The 20114-nt window shown below is 41.8% G+C and overlaps 1 protein-coding gene across 2 annotated transcripts in view; it reads right to left on the bottom strand.

Annotated features, from left to right (window-relative positions):
- Positions 1-20114, bottom strand: part of LOC132391519 (uncharacterized) — a 237636-nt gene that overhangs the window by 10029 nt on the left and 207493 nt on the right. For both annotated transcript variants that reach the window (XM_059964806.1, XM_059964807.1), the window contains 2 exons: positions 18839-18922; positions 14701-14824 (listed from right to left, as the gene is read on the bottom strand). In XM_059964806.1, the coding sequence (XP_059820789.1) occupies positions 14701-14824; positions 18839-18922 (208 nt within the window). The remainder of the gene's footprint in view (positions 1-14700; positions 14825-18838; positions 18923-20114) is intronic.

Genomic DNA, 20114 nt, shown 5'->3' with positions numbered 1-20114 from the left:
GATTTATCCCCTGTGGTGGAGGTGGGGGTGGCTGTATAATTTTTAGCTAGAAGAAACATTGTCCTTTATGTCAGCAAGTTAAGTGTAATATTAGGCAGGTTTGGGTGCAACTTTACAGCTGAGACCCATCTGGAGTTCCCTGTATAATACTGGGTCTCCACCTTTAAGGAAGGAATACCTGCACTGGAGGGAAGGTCACAAGGATAATTCCTGGAAAGGGAGGCATGAGGAAGGTTTTGATTCACACTCATTGGGCTTCAGTACAAGGAATGAGCGGTGAACTGACCGAAACATTCCATTCTGAGGAGATTGCTTCCCCTGAGGTGGGGTTCAAGGTCACTGGTACTAGGGATGCAGTTTCAGAAGTGGAGTGGTTTACACACTTCAGATAGATGAGGGGACATTTCTTCTCTTGGTAACTGAGGAGTTCTCTTCCTTGGAGTAACAGAGGTAGTATCACTGAACCACCTGCAACTTACTGCTAGGGGAAGTGGCAAAAAGCAGACATGATAGTGATGTTCAAGAGGCATTTAGGCATAGACATATGGAGGGATGGAGGGATACAGAATTCATACAGTTAGATTGCTATCATGGTTGGCCAAAAGGCCTGTTCCTGTGCCGCACTGGTCTGTATTATGTGGTTCCAATAATCAGGTATGGCTAACAAATGGAAAGTAATATCTGTGCTACACAAGTGCTTCAACCTTCCAAACCAGTTATCTTCAATGGCCTCAGTTCCACTGAGCAGCCCCGTATATGGAATTTGGAATTTCAGTGTGTGGGGGAATTTTAAGGGTTTAGAGAATTTAAGTTTTGCAGTTAGCATTTATTTTTGATCTAATTCTGTTGTTTCATTCACAGTCCTAGATAGTAGTAAATAAGCTGCTTTTGTTTGGCAGTTGTGCAAGTAATTGGGCAATTGTACAGGTAAATGCTTAAGTAATTAGAACTTGCTAGTGACCAGTTTTGGGGCCTGATTTCTTGTGTTTGGTATTTTACCAAGGGTAAACATGGGAGAATTTAGTTAATGCATGGGATGATTATAATGGAGTCTAGTTCCACAGACAGATGAAATTTAGGCTTTTAGTGAATGGTTTATTAGGGGGAGCAAGTGAAAGAGGTGTGGCCTCAGCATTGATCCCCACAGCATAGATTTCCAATCTGACAGACAATCCTCCATTACCACCCTCTCCATCCTACCACAAAGCTAATTTTGTATCCAATTAGCTAATTGACTCTGGGTCCCGTGTGTTCTAATCTTTTGACCAGTTTTTACAAAGCTCATTTTATCTCAGATACCCTGCAAACATCTTACTCTTAAACCTATGCTGTTTTAAACCCTATCTATTGCACCATCTGTCAGGATCCCCCTCAATCTCCTCTGGTCTAAAGAAAATTAATCTTGCCTATCCTGACTGAAGTGTTCCATCCCTGGGAACATCCCTGTGAATCTCCACTGTACTCTCCTGTGCAATCACACTATATTGTGTGGTGACCAGAACTACACACATTAGCCCATTCGGAGCCTAACCAATGCTTATAATGTTTTAGCAAAATCTTGCTGCTCTTATGTTTTATGCTATGGCAAATGAAAGCAAATATCTTCCACACCCGACCTACCTGCACTGCCACTATCTGAGACCTTTGGACTTATTTCCTCAATATTGTCATTGTAGATGACAAGCCCTTAGTGGACCCTCCAAAATGTATCGCCTCCGTTTATCAGGATTAAATTCTATCCATCACTGCCTCACCCAATTTACCAGTTTATCAGTATCATTCATAGTGACCTATCACCTGCCATCAGATTTGGTGTGACGTGGTGGCAGGATGGTGCAAAAATCAGTGCTACTGATTCTCATCTCTAGGGACATGGGTTTTGATTCTCACCTTGAATGTTGTCTGTGCAGAACTTGATTCATCTGTTGAAGTTTCTTTCAGGTTGTCCATTTTGCTCACCCGACCTATATTTTGGATGATTAGGTTGCTATGGTATGGATTGATTACAAAAAGTTTCAAATACAATGATTGAGGAAAAAGTGTTGCAGGGATATAGGGAAATAAGGTGGGGGGGGGGAAATGGGGTTAATGGGAATTCCCTACTGAGAGAGGCAGCATCTGCTGAACAGGCTGAATGATTTCTTTCTAGTTTTGTTATATGTAAAAAATAAGTAAAAAAAAAACTAGGCAAGGGTGGTTACTTTTCTTTCCTAAATTATACTATGGGTTGAAATTAATGGGCTATTACACTAATATCAGAAGACTCAATTTAAAAAATAACTGGATATTTAAAAACTAAATCCAAATTCTGAAATTATCATGTTAGGGTCCAAACTTACACCTCATTATTCCGGGTAACCAATACCTCCTCTTGATAAACACAAGGACCCTGCCAATCCCTGGTTGAGAGATCATTCCCAAGCAATTTCCCCATTGGAGTAGCTGGGACCGGATGGAACTTGGGTCGAACAGATGACCATTCTTAGGAATCTTGCCTAGCGCTTGGGCCCTGAGAACAAGAGTGTTGAATACCCAATGAATTGGCACTACCACCTTGGTTTGGGGCAAACTGGTGGTAGGCTGCTCTTCTCATTCCGGTTCATCAAACTTATGGGACAAGGCATTTGCCTTTTAGTTTTTTTGACCACGGTCAATTAAGTCAGGATGAAATTAAAGTGGCAAAGAACAAAGACCACCTGGCCTGTCTGGAATTCAGCCTCTTGGCGAAAGCAGCCTCTGCCTCGGTGGTCCAAACAAAAGGACCCGCGGATCTCTTGATTAGTGCTGTCCGCAGAGCTGCCACTGAGCTGAAGTTTCTGATACATTTCCAGTAAAAGCTGGCAAATCCCAGGAATCATTGGACTTGTTTCACATTGTATGGTTGTGGCTAATCTCCAACCACCTGTGTCTTACTATGGTCCATCTTGAGACTACCATTAGAGATGATGAAGCCCAAAAATTAAAATGTTGGTTAAGTGAAATTCAGTTTCCAGCTTAACATAAAATCCATCATCAAGAAGCCTCTTTAGGATACCTCTGATGTGAGCGATGCTCCTCCATGGACTTCGAGAAAATTAGGATGTCGTCCAAGTAGACCAAGGTGTATTTATGGAAAGCAACACAGAGCATGTTGTTTATAAAGGCCTGGTAAACTGCTGGTGTATTCGCACGGCCGAAGGGCATGACCAGGTACTCATAGTGCCCTGTCTGTGTGTTGAATGCTGTCTTCCACTTGTCACCCTCCTTTATATGAACCAGGTTATATACATAAATCTAGCTTCAAGAATACTCTTGCTCCTTGTAGAATCCCGAAGGCAGTGTTCTGAGTGTGAAAGGGGTAACAATTCTTGATGAATTAGTCCTCTCTAATCAACGCAAGGCCGCAGACTCCTGTCCTTCTGTTTGAAGAAGCCAGCACCGGCGAGAGAGGTGGAGGGCTAAATGAAACCCAAGCAAGAGACTCCTTTATCTACTCCTCCATAGTGCTTCTCTCATGGCCTGAGAGCGTATATAATTGACCCTGTGGAGTACAAATACCAAGCAGTAGATCTATGGCACAGTCATAGGGGCAATGTGGTGGGAGAATTCAGGCCTTTCCTTTATTGAACACTTCTTCCAAATCCCTGTAGACGGACAGGATTTCTACTGGCTTGCGTGCTACAATTACCCCCAAAACTTCCTCTGAGGATGACTCCTGGTTTCATATGGCATGTGTTTCTCCTTCTTCGCACTTCTAATTGGTTATTGTCAAGCCAATCGTCCAGCTCGTGGCAGCATTGATAGACCGTGGCAAAGCCTTCTCTGATCTTGGTGAGAGGACATGTTTGGACCAGGTGGAGGACGTCCTGGGTTGGGGCAACACAAAGGCAAGCTGGGGTTTGTCTGTTGCCCCACTGGTGTAGTGCTTATGTTGTTTTGGCATGGTGATGTCTGAGACTACTTGCAGCTGTCCAGTTTTTTCTGGTAGTTGTAGTAAAGCCCGGGAAGATTGAGGTGGGGGTTATTGATCAGATCTCCATGGGGGGTGGGGCATGTTTGGTGTGCCAGTACTGGAGCCATTCAGCATGTTCGTCACAGGAATCAAGGTTTTTCAACTTGTAGAAAGGTTTTCGGGATCGGAGTCAGGAACTTGGGGGGTGCAATTTCAATTGTTTATGAACTGGAACGTTGTGAATATTTTTGATACGCTTGTAGAGTTTTGCTGAAGCTGCTCTTCTATGGATCTCCGGAGGTGCTATTCTGCTCATTGTTGGGAGCCATTGGATAGGTGTGCATTTTAGGGCTCCTGAGATTATTCTCATAATAGTTTGGAGCTGCGTACTGATGATGTTTGCATGATACCTTTCTCTGAACTAGATGCACAATATTCAGTGACTGAGAAACATAGCGCTAGGCTAGAGAGGAGTTGGCCAAAACAGATTGGAAGGAGATGCTGGTCGGGATTACAGCAGAGCAGCAATGGTGAGGGTTTCTGGGGAAAATGAGGAAGATGCAGGAGAGGTGTATTCCAAAAATGAAGAAATACTCAAATGGCAAGGGAAGTTAAAATTAATGGGCTTCCAATAAAGCAAAAATTAGAGGGAAGACAGAGGATTGGGAAGCTTTTAAAAACTTGCAGCAAACTATAAGAATCATTGGAATGAAAAAGATGAAATATGAAAGCAAGTTAACAAACAATATCAAAGTGGATAGTAAAGGCTTTTTCAAATACGTAAAAAAAAGATGAGAGTAGATATGGGACTGCCAGAAAAATAATAACGGGGTCAAGAAGATGACAGCTGATTTAAATCGCAGCAAGAGGCGGAGAGGGAAGAAGTAAAAGAAGCTTGGAGAAAAGCTGTTTTTTTAAAACTGATTGCAGCAAAGAGGCTAGACTGCGCAAGCGCGTGAAAGACAGTCCGTGAGGCAGCGGGAGAACTTAAATAGCGAGCAGAGGCTGAGTACGAGCTTCACTCCAGGTGAGGTAAGGCCAGGTAAGCCCCTTTAATTAATCTATTTAGCTTAGGAGTAGGTAATGGAGGCAGCAGTTAGGGCAGTTGAGTGCTCCGTTTACAGTATGTGGGAATTCAGGGCAAGCACAGCTGTCCCTGATGACTACACCTGCAAATGGTGCATCCAGCTGCAGATCCTGATCGTGATCCTGAGCTGGATGAACTTCGGATCATTCAGGAGGCAGAAATAGACAGGAGTTTCAGGGAGATAGTCACCCCTAGGAGTCAGGAGACAGGTAGCTGGGTAACTGTCAGGAGAGGGAAGGGGAATAGACAGGAAGAGCAGAGCACCCCTGTGGCTGTTCCCATCAACTATAAGTATACCGTTTTGGATACTGTTGGTGGGGACGACCTACTGGGGACAAGTTGCCGTGGTTGCGTCTCTGGCACTGAGACTGGACCCTCAGCTCAGAAGGGAAGGAGGAAAAGAGGAGAGCAGTAGTGATAAGGGATTTGATAGTTAGCGGGACAGATAGGAGGTTCTGTGGAAGAGATCGAGAATCCAGGATGGTCTGTTGCCTCCCTGGTGCCAGGGTCTGTGATATCTCGGATCGAGTTCTCAATATTCTCAAGAGGGAGGGTGAGCAGCTGGATGTCGTGGTCCGTGTAGGGACCAATGACAGAGGTAGGAAGAGTGAGGAGGTCCTGAAAGGTGAGTTTAGGGAGCTAGGTGCCAAGTTAAAGGACAAGACCTCCAGGATAGCAATCTCAGGATTGCTACCAGTGTCATGTGCAGGTGGGTTTAGAAATAATAAGATAGCACAGGTCAACTCGTGGCTGAAGACATGCTGCAGGAGGGAGGGCTTTGGGTTTATAGATAATTGAGCAGTTTTCCAGGGAAGGTGGGACCTGTTCCAGCAGGATGGTTTACATCTGAACTGGAGGGGGACAAATATTCTTGCAGGTAGGTTTGCTAGAGAGGCTCCAGTGGATTTAAACTAGATATGAGAGTGGAAGGGAACCAGAGTGTAGGAACAGATGTATGGGAGAAGGAAGAAAAAGACAGTAAAGTTCTTTGGACTGTTAGAGATAAATAGAGAGGAAGAAGTGGAGAAGTTCTTAAATGCATTTATTTTAATGCTAGGAGCATTGTAAGGAAGGTGGATGAGCTTAGAGCATGGATTGATACCTGGAAATATGATGTTGTAGCTATTAGTGAAACATGGTTGCAGGAAGGGTGTGATTGGCAACTAAATATTCCTGGATTTCGTTGCTCAGATGTGATAGAATCGGAGGGACAAGAGGGGGAGGTGTTGCGTTGCTTGTCAGAGAAAATATTACAGCGGTGCTCTGGCAGGATAGATTAGAGGGCCCATCTGGGGAGGCTATTTGTATGGAATTGAGGAATGGGAAAAGTGTAGTAACACTTATAGGGGTGTATTATAGACCACCTAATGGGGAGCGAGAATTGGAGCAGCAAATTTGCAAGGAGATAGCAGATATTTGTAGTAAGCACAGGGTTGGGATTGTGGGAGATTTTAATTTTCCACACACAGACTGGGAAGCCCATACTGTAAAAGGGATGGATGATTTGGAGTTTGTAAAATGTGTGCAGGCTAGTTTTTTGCAGCAATACATAGAGGTACCAACTAGAGAAAGGGCAGTGTTGTTTCTTCTGTTAGGGAATGAAATAGGTCAGGTGACGGAGGTATGTGTTGGGGAGCACTTTGGGTCCAGTGATCACAATGCCATTAGTTTCAATATAATTATAGAGAAGGATAGAACTGGACTCAGGGTTGAGATTTTTGATTGGAGAAAGGCCAACTTTGAGGAGATGCGAAAGGATTTAGAAGGAGTGGATTGGGACAACTTGTTTTATGGGAAGGATGTAATAGAGAAATGGAGGTCACTTAAAGGTGAAATTTTGATGGTAGAGAATCTTTATGTTCCTGTTAGGTTGAAAGGAAAGGTTAAAAGTTTGAGAGAGCCATGGTTTTTAAGGGATATTGGAAAAAGAGAGATATCTACAATAAATATAGGCAACATGGAGTAAATGAGGTGCTTGAGGAATATAAAGAATGTAAGAAGAATCTTAAGAAATTAGAAAAGCTAAGATACGAGGTTGCTTTGGCAAGTAAGGTGAAAATAAAGCCAAAGGGTTTCTACAGTTATATTACTAACAAAAGGATAGTGAGGGATAAAATTGGTCCCTTAGAGAATCAGAGTGGACAGCTATGTGTGGAGCCGAAGGAGATGGGGGAGATTTTGAACAATTTCTTTTCTTCGGTATTCACTAAGGAGAAGGATATTGAATTGTGTAAGGTAAGGGAAATAAGTAGGGTAGTTATGGAAACTATGATGATTAAAGAAGAGGAAGTACTGGTGCTTTTGAAGAATATAAAAGTGGATAAGTCTCTGAGTTCTGACAGGATATTCCCTTGGACCTTGAGGGAAGTTAGTGTAGACATAGCAGGGGCTCTGACAGAAATATTTCAAATGTCATTAGAAATGGGGATGGTACCAGCGGATTGGCATATTGATCATCTGGTTCCATTGTTTAAAAAGGGTTCTAAGAGTAAACCTAGCAATTACAGGCCGGTCAGTTTGACGTCAGTGATGGGTAAATTAATGGAAACTATTCTTAGAGATGGTATATATAATTATCTGATAGACAGGGTTTGATTAGAAACAGTCAACAGGTTACGAGGAAAGTTGACGAGGGTAAAGCAGTGGATGTTGTCTATATGGACTTCAGTAAGGCCTTTGATAAGGTTCCACACGGAAGGTTAAATCGTTAGGTATTAATATTGAAGTAGTAAAATGGATTCAACAGTGGCTGGATGGGAGATGCCAGAGAGTAGTGGTGGATAACTGTTTGTCAGGTTGGAGGCCTATGACTAGTGGTGTGCCTCAGGGATCTGTACTGGGTCCAATGTTGTTTGTCATATAAGTGTGAGGTGCTATATTTTGGTAGGAATAATCCAAATAGTACATGGTAAATGGTAGTGCATTGAAGAATGCAGTAGAACAGAGTGATCTAGTTCCCTGAAGGTGGAATCTCATGTGGAGAGGATGGTGAAGAAACCTTTAGGAATCAGAGCATTGAGTATAGGAGTTGGGATGTAATATTAAAATTGGTAAGGCTGAATTTGGAGTATTGGGTACAGTTTTAGTCACTGAATTATAGGAAAGATGTCAACAAAGTAGAGAGTGTACAGAGAAGATTTACTAGAATGTTACCTTGGTTTTAGCACCTAAGTTACAGGGAAAGATTGAACAAGTTAGGCCTTTATTCCTTGGAGTGTAGAAGGTTGAGGGGGGACTTGAAAGAGGTAATTAATATTATGAGGGGGATAGATAGAGTTGATGTGGATAGGCTTTTTCCATTGAGAGTAGGGGAGATTCAAACAAGAGGACTTGAGTTGAGTCTTAGGGGACAGAAGTTTAAGGGTAACATGAGGGGGAATTTCTTTACTCAGAGAGTGGTAGCTGTGTGGAATGAGCTTCCAGCAGAAGTGGTAGAGGCAGGTTTGGTATTGTCTTTTAAAGCAAAATTGGATAGGTATATGGACAGGACAGGAAAGGAATGGCAGGTTATGGGCTGAGTGCTGGTCGGTGGGATTAGGTGAGAGTAAGCGTTCAGCACAGACTAGAAGGGCCGAGATGGCCTGTTTCCGTGCTGTAATTGTAATATGAACTAAGTGAGTATTTTGCATTAATCTACTGTGGGAGATACTAGCAGTGTGCCAAGTGTTGAAGGGTGTGAGGGAAGAGAAGTGAATGCAGTTACTATTACAAGGAAGAAGGTGCTTAAAAAGCTGAAAGACCTAAGGGTATCTAAGTCACCTGGACCAGATGAACTGCACCCTAGGGTTCTGAAAGAGGTAGAGGTAGTGGAGGCATACCAATCTTGAAAAAATCATTGGACTGTGGGATGGTACCAGAGGACTAAAAAATTGCAAATATCACTCCACATTTTAAGAAAGGAGGAAGGCAGCAGAAAGGAAATTATAGACCAGTTAGACTGACCTCAGTGATTGGGAAGATATTGGAGTCAATTGTTAGCAATGAGGTTATGGTGCATATGGTAATACAGGACAAGATAGGACACAGTCAACATGGTTTCTTTAAGGGAAAATCCTGCCTGACGAACCTGTTGGAATTCTTTAAGGAGATTACAAGTAGGATAGATAAAGGGGATATATTGGAAGTTGTATATTTTGGAATTTCAGAAGGTCTTTGACAAGGTGCCACACATGAGTCTGCTTACCAAGTTAGGAGCCCATGGTATTACAGGGAAGTTACTAACATGGTTAGAGTATTGGTTGATTGGTAGGAGGTAGTGAGTGGGAATAAAAATATCCTTTTCTGGTTCGCTGCCAGTGACTAATGGTGTTTTGCAGGGGGTCAGGAAGTCTTCAGGAAACAGGAAGGCTGCAGAAGGACTTTGACAGATTAGGAGAATGGACAAGAATGCAGCAAATGAAATACAATGTTGGAAAATACACGGTCATGCACTTTGGTCGTAGAAATAAATGTGCAGAATATTTTCTAAATGGAGATAAAACCTAAAAATCTGAGATGCAAAGTGACTTGGAGTCTCTGTACAGAACAACCTAAATGTTAACTTGCAGGTAGTAGTGAGGAGGGCAAATGCAATGTTAGCATTCATTTCAAGAGGTCTAGAATACAAGAGCAAGGATGTGATGCTGAGCCTTTATAAGGCACTGGTACAACTTCATCTGTGTTTTGCCACTGTGTCTGCATGACTGGATAATTGGCATGTTGCTTTGGTGCTGTGTTGGGGTCTAGGTTTTTGAGGAGTCCATGTAAGTTTGCTGGAATGAGTGAAGTCTCTATTTTTGACAGTTTCCATCCATCTGTTTCATCAGTCATTGTGCAGCGATTTGCAGAGATCATTACTGTAGTTGCATTGCCTGTTGTTTTATAACTCTTTAAGTAGTTCCTCACCTTCCTTAGACCAACAAGGAATGTATTCTTGTCAATAACTTCTCGGTATCACCTCTTCTGCACATATTAGCACGAGTCTATGAAATCGGAGGAAATTTTCGGTGGTGGGTGGTATTTCACTACACTTATTGTTGATTTGCAAGATGAAATTTTCCCAGTTTGCTTTTCTGAAATTCCATCTGAGTTTTGGGATGGAGAGATGAGTGAGATTTGGGACCCAACTGCTATTAGCATGGGTCTGTGCTGACTATGAGGAAAATCACCAAGGATTTCTCAAGTTGCTGGTCAAGTTGACTGTTATTACAAAACAGAGGTGTGTTGTGTAATTTTGTTGCCATCTAGCTGAGAAGAATGTCCCTTTATCTTTAGGATCATAGAGTAATTGAAAGTTGTTATTAAATGCCCAATGACTGATCGTATCTCCGGCTGTATTGTTTTCTGAATGAGGATTGTTAACGTCTCTGAGGAATATTGCTGGGTGCTTGATTTTTGGTAACAGTGAGTTTGGCCATTCCTCATTTGGAGGTTTACAGATATTAACTCGAGTTTGATCTTCACCTATTTGAATAGTAGTGCAGATTGTTATCTGGTGTGATGTTAGAGCTAGTAACTGAAATGGAACTATGATGACTGGAGTTCAAACACTAATCAGCAGTGGACAAGGAAGCTGCAGCAAGAACCTGCATCACTATCGGATCTCTCTGGGCTCATAGATCGCCTGGCTCTGCAGAGTGAAAGACAACCTCACCCAAGTGACTTTGGCTTCTCTCAAGGCAACCTGGTGGCCATGTACCTCCAGGCTCTGTCTTGAAATATTCTCACTCTGTCTGGCCACAGGTGATGAAAGCCTCCGATACATGGAACCACTGGGTCCATGTTGGCTCAATCATACTGTGACGAGGATGGCTTGGACCCAAATGCTGGAGTATCTGAAGCAAGGATTGAGACACAGTATCAAAATGGATCAAGAACTGAGAACAAAACAAATTAGACTAAATCACTAGTGAAGCTTACGTATGAACCCTGAACTTCAGTTCCTATGCTCTTGAATACTCAATTCTTGACGCCCAAACCATGATGCCAATTCATGGGTCAGTCCTGAATCTTTAAAAGGGCCATTCCAGCTATCCATATGGATAGGTGCCTGTCGCAACATCAATGGTGTTTTATAAAGTCTCAACATTACATCCTTGTTTTTATATTCTAGTCCTCTTGAAATGAATACTAATATTGCATTTGCCTTCCTCATCACAGACTCAACCTACAAATTAACTTTTAGGGAATCCTGCACAAGGACTCGCAAGTCCCTTTGCGCTTCAGTTTTTGTATTTTCGCTCTATTTAGAAAACAGTCAACCCTTTCATTTCTTCTTAAGTGCATGACCATACACTTCCCAACACTATTCCATCTGCCATTTCTTTGCCTATTATCCTAATCTGTCTAAGTCCTTCCGCAGCCTCTCTACTCCTCAAAACTACCTGCCCCTCCACCTATCTTCATATCATCTGCAAGCTTTGCAAACAAGCCATCATTTCCATCATCCAAACCATTGACATATAATGTAAAAATGAATCCTTCCCAACAGACCCCTGTGGAACACTACTAGTCCCTGGCAGCCAACCAGAAAAGGCTCCCTTCATCTCCACTCTCTGCCTCCTGCCAATCAGCCACACTGCTTTATCCATGCTAGAATCTTTCCTGTAATACCATGGGCTTGTAGCTTGTTAAGCAGCTTCATGTATCAAACGTCTTCTGAAAACCCAAGTACACAACATCAACCGATTTTCCTTTGTCTCTCCTGCCTGTTACTTCTTCAAATAATTCCAACAGATTTTTCAGGCAAGATTTTCTCTTTTTTATCATGTCCCTCCAAGTACCCTGAAACCACATCCTTAACAATCGACTCCAACATCTTCCCAACCACTGAGATCAGACTTATTGGTCTATAATTTCCTTTCTTCTGCCTCTCTCCCTTCTTGAAGAGTGGAGTGTCATTTGCAATTTTCCAGTCTTCAGGAACCATTCCAGAATCTAGAGATTCATTACTTTTCTTCAGCCACTCTCTCAGAACTCTGGACTGTATACCATCTGGTCCAGGAGACTTATCTACTTTCAGACATTTCAGTTTCACACGAGACTTAACTTCACACATTTCATGCCTCCAACACCTGGAACTTCCACCATAAAGACTGATGCGAAATACTTATTCAGTTCGTCCGCCAATTTGTTGGTCCCCATTACTACCTCTCCAGCATCGTTTTCCAGTGGTCTGATACCCACTCTTGCCTCTCTTTTACACTTACTATATCTGAAGGAACTTTTGTCTCCTACTTAAATTTACTGGCTAGCTATAATCTTCTTTCAGCCATGATTCAGTGATGCCTACAACATCATACATGCCAATTTGCAGCTGTGCTGCAAGTTCATCTAGCTTATTCCATATATTGCATACATTCAAATATCACACCTTCAATCCTGTAATCACCCTTTTCAATTTTGTCATCCTTTTACAATGCACTCATCCTGTTGGCTGCAATTTTGCCCTATCAGCAGTCTCTCCTCACAGCACATTGCCTGTTTGTAAAGCAGTTATCTCATCTTCAGCACTATCATCAATCTTGTTAATGATATTTCTCGCATTGAAATATAGGCAGCTCAGGACACTACTTGCAACCTTTTCATTCCTAACTTTGTCTGAGGTCTTACCAACACAATGCCTCCACAACCTCTTCACGAACTGTTCTGGCACCTAGCTCCCTGAACTCCCAATGCAGAACCTTGTCACTCCTCCTAAATAATTAAGAATGCTGAGGACTTGATCTGAGATATACCTGACCCTGGCACCCGAGAGGCAACATGCTCATTCTCACCCACAGAGCCTCCTGTCATTCCCTTAACTAACAAATCTCCCATCACTGCAATGTGCCTCTTCTTCCCCGTTCCCTCCTGAGTCACAGAAGCAGACTCAGTGCAGAGGCTTTACCACCCCCACCCCCAGCAGTACCCAGTGATAGACATGTTGTTGAGGGAGGTGGGCTGTCTGTCTCCTTAACCCCTTTTCACTTCCTGACTTTCACATGGAAAGAGATGCCAGAAGAAAGTGACTGAAGTGGGTAGAATTACAATGTTTGAATGATATTTGAGCAGGTACCGATAGGGACCGTTTAGTGGGATAAGAGAGAAATGCAAGCACAGGTATCCCCCCTTTACAAAGGTAGAGTGTTCCTATGAAACCTTTCTTAAACTGAAACGGTGTAAAGCGAAGAACCATTAATTTATATAGGAAAAATGATCGTAAAAGCAAAAATCCTCTTCAGAATGTGAAAACAGGTTATGAATGCAGGTCTTTTGTAAAAGCAAAGTGTCGTAAAGCAAACATTCATAAAGCAGGGGACACCTGTAGTTCAGACAGGCAATATGGACAAGCCTATTTTCCTGCTGTAAAATCCCATGTCTCCAAATCCTACATAATATTCTTTCTCTCTCCATAACAACACCTTATATTCCATTTGGGTAGCCTCCAATATGATGGTATGAACATGGATTTTTTTGAACTTCCGGTAATGCACCCCCCCCCACCATTTCCCATCCCTTTTTCCCTCTCTCACCTCATCCCCTTGTCTGCCCATTGCCTCCCTCTGGTGCTCCTCCCCCATTTCCTTTCTTCCATGGCCTTCTGTTTCTTTCACCAATCAACTTCCCAGCTCTTTGCTTCATCTCTTCGCCCTTCAGGTTTCATCTATATCCTTGTGTTTCTCTCTCCCCTCCCCCATCTTTTAAATCTACTCCTCTGCTTTTTTTTAATCCAGCCCTCCTGAAGGGTTTTGGCCAGGATCATCGACAGTACTCCTTTCTATAGATGCCGCCTGGCCAGCATCTTGTGTGTGTTGCTCGGATTTCCAGCATCTGCAGATTTTCTCATTTGTGACAAAGCATGTATTAGCTGTCCTACACCATATTCTTCTCGCCCTTATGTATTTCTTGTATTTTTCTTAAATTTGTCTGGATATGATTTGTTCTCCCAAGTGACCATCTTTTCCAAGTAAGGAGAATGGAGTTAAATATATTTTAAATTATCTATTTGAGACCTATTCTGGTTTGTGCAATATCTAGAACAAGCTTTACAGAATAATGACTGCATCTAGGCTGAACATCTCCTCTTCCCGATTTCTGTAAACAACATTAGTAGCCAGCTTTTCTCATTTAATATATCCGCTGCACAGGTTGAGAGCAGCACCAACCAAAGACTGATGTCATTTGTGATCTGATTCTAGGGGTGAAATGAGTTTTCAGAGAACCTCTCCATCAATTCTCCAAAGTTCTCTAGGTCACAAGGGAATCTTTTCAACTTTAATGCATGAGATCTGCAACCTCGGTATACTATAGAAAGTTTGCTGATGATTGCTGGAGGGAGATCTTCTTCTTCACAGCCAGACATATTTTCAGATTACTTATCACCCTTAAAGAGTTTTGTGAATTCTGAAATAGCTCATGAGGCCAAGGTGGAAAATAATGAGAAGATAATTATTTGGAAAGGGTAGCTAGGGGTTGGACAAAAGTTAAGAGAAACACAGACAAAGATAGAAACAGAGGAAAAATGAGGCTGAGAAGGCTACCCAGTTCAATGGGTAGAGAATGTACCGTATAATGATTTAAACTCACTTTCAATCAGGGGGTGGGGCACTGGTTACACTTGCTCCTACAGCAGAAAACCACACTGGGTTCGACTGCTGTACCTAATAAAGTGGCCACAATGGGTATTCCCCCGCTATTACCTGGAGTAATTGGAAGTCCATACCTGGTTACCATCATTGTGCCAGAATCTTCCTTCTGTATTAGATGCTGGAAATAGTCCTCCACAGCCCTGGCAGTCACTGCTTTCCGTAAATAAGGATAATAGAGAGGGTGCCGAGCAATGATGCCTGGTTGCACAAAGTAATCATTGAAAAAAAATAAAAATAAACTTATGAGTTATATCTCAGGTGATTATGAGGCCAGAAAAGGCACGATCAGGACCTGCTGACTGACTGAACAGAGAACACAGAACAGTACTGCACAGAAACAGACCCTTTGGCACAAGATGTAGTGCTGAACTAATTAAGCTAATGATGCCTAATTACACTAATCCCTTCAATTTGCACATGGTCCATATCCCTCTATTCTCTGCTCATTCATGTCCAATCAAAAAGCCTCTTGAGTGCCCTTATTGTACCACCACTGGCACTGCATTCCAGGCACCCATCACTCTCCATCTAAACAACTTGTCCTGCTCATTTCCTTTTCTCCTCAAATGAATGTCCTCTAGCACTAGACATTCTGACCCTGGAAAGAAGATAACGGTTGTCTATCTAAGTGTCTCATGACTTTCTAAACTGCTGCTTCAGAGAAACACTCCACGTTTAACCAACCTCATCTTATAGCACATGCCTCCTTATCCAAGCATCATCCTGGTAAACCTCTTCTGCACCTTCTCCAAAGCCTCTACATCCTTCCTATAATGAGGAGACCAAAATTGATTGCAATACTTCATATGCAGCCTAACCAGGGTTTATAAAGCTTCAGCAAAACTTCCCAAGTCTTGAACTTAAGGCCTTGATAAATAAAGGTAATAATGCCATATGTCTTCTTTACCACCCTATCAAGATGTGCAGCCACTGCCAGGGAGCTATGGACTTGAATCCCACGACCCCGTTGTACATCAACATTGTTAAGGGTTCTGCCATTAACTGTACTTTCCTATTACATTTGATCTCTCAGGTATAACACCTCACACCTCAGGTGTAGAAACATTGAAAAACCACAGCACAATACAGGCCCTTTGGCCCACAAAGCTATGCTGAACTTTAGAAATTACCTAGGGTTACCCATAGCCCTCTATTTTTCGAAGCTCCATGTACCTATCCAAGAGTCCCTTAAAAGACCCTAGTGCGGGGGTCGGCAACCCGCGGCTCCGGAGCCACATGTGGCTCTTTTACGTCTGTGCTGCGGCTCCCTGTTGCTTTGGGAAATAATTGGTCAGTATTTAATTAAAATGTATTTTATGTTGGTTTGTTAGTTTTTGAAATGTAATTCTAAATTTGAAGATTATGGTGATCTTGTACAATCTAAATAAGACATTGTGGCGACCCATTTCCTGACACATCCAAACCGACTCACAATTAGCCAGCGTTCAGGCTAAGGGAGATAGCCTACGGGGGTTTGTGAGTACGTGTCTTTTGCAGCATCCGCGCCCATGGGGGGCGGGTTGAGGGAGGCTTAAAAGCAAGGCTGTTTAGTTCGAATAAAGCTATCTTTGACTGCAGTTTACTGACTGCGTGTAGCACACCGCTACAACGTGTTTTTAATCGCTGGCTGTCCAGAGGGGAGGTGCTGAAACGCTTTGTCGCGTGTCTGGAAGAAGTGAAAACTTTCCTGGGCAGCAAAGGGCTCACCTTTCCTGAGCTGGAACAGCCAGAGTGGCTGGAAAAGCTACACTTCATGGTAGACATGACAGCGCACCTGAACACGCTGACACAGCTCTTCAGGGGAAAGGACGTACAGCCCTGCACATGTTGGAGGATGTTTTGGCATTCGAGCGCAAGTTGACAGTGCTTGCCAGAGATTTACAGAAAGGCACATTGTCTCACTTCCCCAATTTGAGAGAGTTCAAACAAGGTCACGACATGATAAATTCGGAGTATTTACATTCTGCAATCATCGCAATGCAAACATCGTTTGGGAAACGCTTCTGTGAGTTCAGAGAGGGAAAAAACACATTATCCTTCCCGGTCACTCCCCTAAGCATCGATCCATCCCTACCGAATACGACTGCATTGTCAGGTGTGAGTCAACCTGACCAAGTATGATAAATATTTTAATTGCCTATTATTTTACGTATATTCATATGTTTTCATTGTTCAGTGAAATAGTCCTTTTATTTTTCAGGTTGACAGCTGGCTGACGTTATTTTTGGTTTGCTGCTGGTGGCAAATTTAAGTTTAGCGTTTTTCATAAATACAAGAAGGACTCAAATAGACGTTAAGTATTTTACTTAAAAGTAACCTTCAACCCAACGTCTTATTTTCGGAGTTCAAAATGTTTTTGTTGCATGCAGAAATGTAATTTCGTTTTCTCTGCAGGAGCTCATCAATTTCATAAATGCAACACATTATAGTTTGTTTATACATAGCATAAAGGCAAAACAAAACGTTGTATGCAGTGTTATTTCATTTTAAATGTCAAACGGGTTTTGCGGCTCCCAGTGTTTTCTTTTCTGTGGGAAACGGGTCCAAGTGGCTCTTTCAGTGGTAAAGGTTGCTGACCCCTGCCCTAGTGTATCTGCCTCCACCACCATTGCCAGCAGCCCATTCCACACACTCACCACTCTCTGTGTAAAAGAATTTACTCCTGACATCTCCTCTGTACCTACTTCCAAGCACCTTAAAATTGTGCCCTCTCATATTAGCCATTACACCTTGTGAAAAAGCCTCTGACTATCCACATGATCAATCCATCTCATCATGTTATGCCCCTTGATCAGGTCACATAAAAGATGTTTAATAGTGGATGCAAATATGGTAGCGGTGTTTATAAGGCTCTAAGATAGACGTATGAATGGACACAGAATGGAGGGATAAGGATATAGACAGTGAGCAAGCTTGATTAGTTTAGTTTGGCATTTAATTACTACTTTAAGTAGTCCTGTGAAACACTGTGGGTTGAAGGGCCTGTTCCATTGCTGTACTTCACAATGTACTATGATCTATTCAGTGGACTGAGAGACTTTAAAAAAAATGCTTGTTAATGTCAGAGACTTTCTTTCACCATCGCCTCAAGGCCAGTGTCAAATAACTTTGTATGGGCGTATGAAAGTAATCAGTTGCTTGAGTTGTCTGAGGACAACAGAATAAATAGACGAAAACCTGTAGAACCTGTAATGGATTTTAAGAGGCATTTAATAGGGTGAGGTATAAATAGGCTGGCGCACAGGAAAAGTTCTCATGGGGGTGGGGTTATGTGTTAATGAGGGCTGAAGACTGGTATCACATGGAAGGCCAAAGTCAAGGTAAACATTTCCTTTTCAGACTGGGAAGATGTTGCTCATGGATTGCTGCAAGAATCAGGTCTTGATGTTTGAATAATTACTATTTATGCATGTTATACTACATAATGCACCATTGTGGATTGTGACCAAAAACGTTCAGTTACAATGCTGTGATCGGCATAAATACAGCCACAAGAGCAACACACTCTTGTGTCATTTGTAAATACAGAAATATCCATATATGATACAATTTCTAGGTTAAAAAGGAATATGACAAAGAACAAAAATGATGTAATGGAAGACTCAGTCATGTCTGCAGATTGAATGATATTTTGCATTTGGTTTCCATATTGAAAGACTGTAGTTTGAGAAATGAGGTAGTATATTAAATTGAATGAAGTACAATTAAATTATGATTTTACATGATACTTTGAGCCTTGGATGGTGGGATGAAAGAAGTAAAAGAGCAGGGTGTTGAGGTCCTTCACAGTGAAATACTACAGGGAAAGGTGTTGATGTGGGATGACTGCAGAGTGGATTGCAGTCTAGAAATGGTCACATTAAAATGTTGAAAGGAGTCTTAAAATCATCTCCGAAAGGTATCTGACTTGTTCATTTTTAATTAGTAAATGACAAGCATTAAAAATCAGATTAGTAATAATTTCCAAAGCATTTTGGGGAAATAAAGTAAGAGGAGAGGTCAATTTAGATGAAGGTTCTGGCAAACGTGACCCGTTGCCATGAACAACTGAATATTTTACTTTTCCTGAGAGTGAAAGGAATTAATGAGGAGGATATGGGGAGACTGCCCCGGTGGTGAAAGGGGGTAGAATGCAAGCCACTATATTAGGGAAGAATTATTTTAGAAGTTGCACAATTCAATAGTTTAACTTACTCAACTATAATGAATTACCTATGTTAGCGGTGTTGCCTTTATCACCACTCCGGGTGTAGGCCAGTTCTTCTAATCGATAGCTGCAAGGGCCAGTAGGCAAATCTAAAAAAGTTAAATAAAAGCAAGGGTCATAGATAATGTATAATGAAGAACTGCAATGATTCAAAAGTTACATTGTGTAACTACATTCCATTACAATACAACATAGTACTCTATTAGTAAGTCAAGATGTGGATTTAAAATTCCACGCAAATGTAATCTATTAAAATAAACAGAATTAAAGGGTAATAATTAAACACATGACCTGTAAGAGACAAACAGATTTTTAGATGGTCCATGAAATTCAAAAATATTCTTTCAATGCTGAAAACATTAATTTGACATGATTAAATTAAAGAAACTAGCTACGATTCTAAACATCCCAAGCTGGTTTAAGCCAACATCTATTCACGTAATTGATGACTGACACAAAAGAGTGCTAGTCAACAGCAAATGCTGGAAATTAATGAAGAAGAAAATGCTGAAAATACAGAGTAGTTGAAGTAACACCTGCAGAAAGAGCAGCAGAATAAATGCATCAGGCTGATGACTACTATCCTGGCGACTTTCCCTCTTTGACCTCAAAATCAACTCTATTTCTCTCTTTACTAGTTGCTTTACAGCCTAGTGCGGAAACACCAATGCCCACGAACAGAAAAGCCTACAGAAAGTAGTGGATACAGCCTGGTCCATCACAGGAAAAGCCTTCCCCACTACTGAGCACATCTACAAGAAAGCAGTATCCATCATCAAGGAGCCCCACCATCCAAGATCATGCTCTCTTCTCACTGCTGCCATCGGGTACAGAAGCCATAGGCCAATACAGCTATTACCCTTCAACCATCTGACTGCTGAACTTCAACACTGAACTGATTCCACAAACTTTGGACTCACTTTCAAGGACTCTACAACTCATGTTCTCAATATTATTTATTATTTGTTTTTCTTTTTGTATTTGCATAGCTTGTTGTCCTTTGCACATTGGATGTTTGTCCATTTTAGTTTGTAATTGATTCTATTATGTTTCGTTGCATCTACTGTGAAATGCTGTAAGAAAATGAAAATCAGGGTGATACCAGTATATGCACTTGGATAATAAATATACTTTGAACTTTGATTTCTTTTGGTCTTATGGTCTTCAAAAACACATCCAATTCATTTTATAGCGTATAGACAATAATCCAGCATTGGTATAGTTGGACTGATAGTAAAGAGAACAGCATGTCCTGGACAGCACTGAACAGTGCAGCAGCTA

Source organism: Hypanus sabinus, chromosome 3 (assembly GCF_030144855.1).
Source record: "Hypanus sabinus isolate sHypSab1 chromosome 3, sHypSab1.hap1, whole genome shotgun sequence".
Taxonomy (NCBI): Eukaryota; Metazoa; Chordata; class Chondrichthyes; order Myliobatiformes; family Dasyatidae; genus Hypanus; species Hypanus sabinus.
The sequence above is the reverse complement of the archived record's forward strand: the minus strand, read 5'-3'. Positions and strand labels throughout refer to the sequence as shown.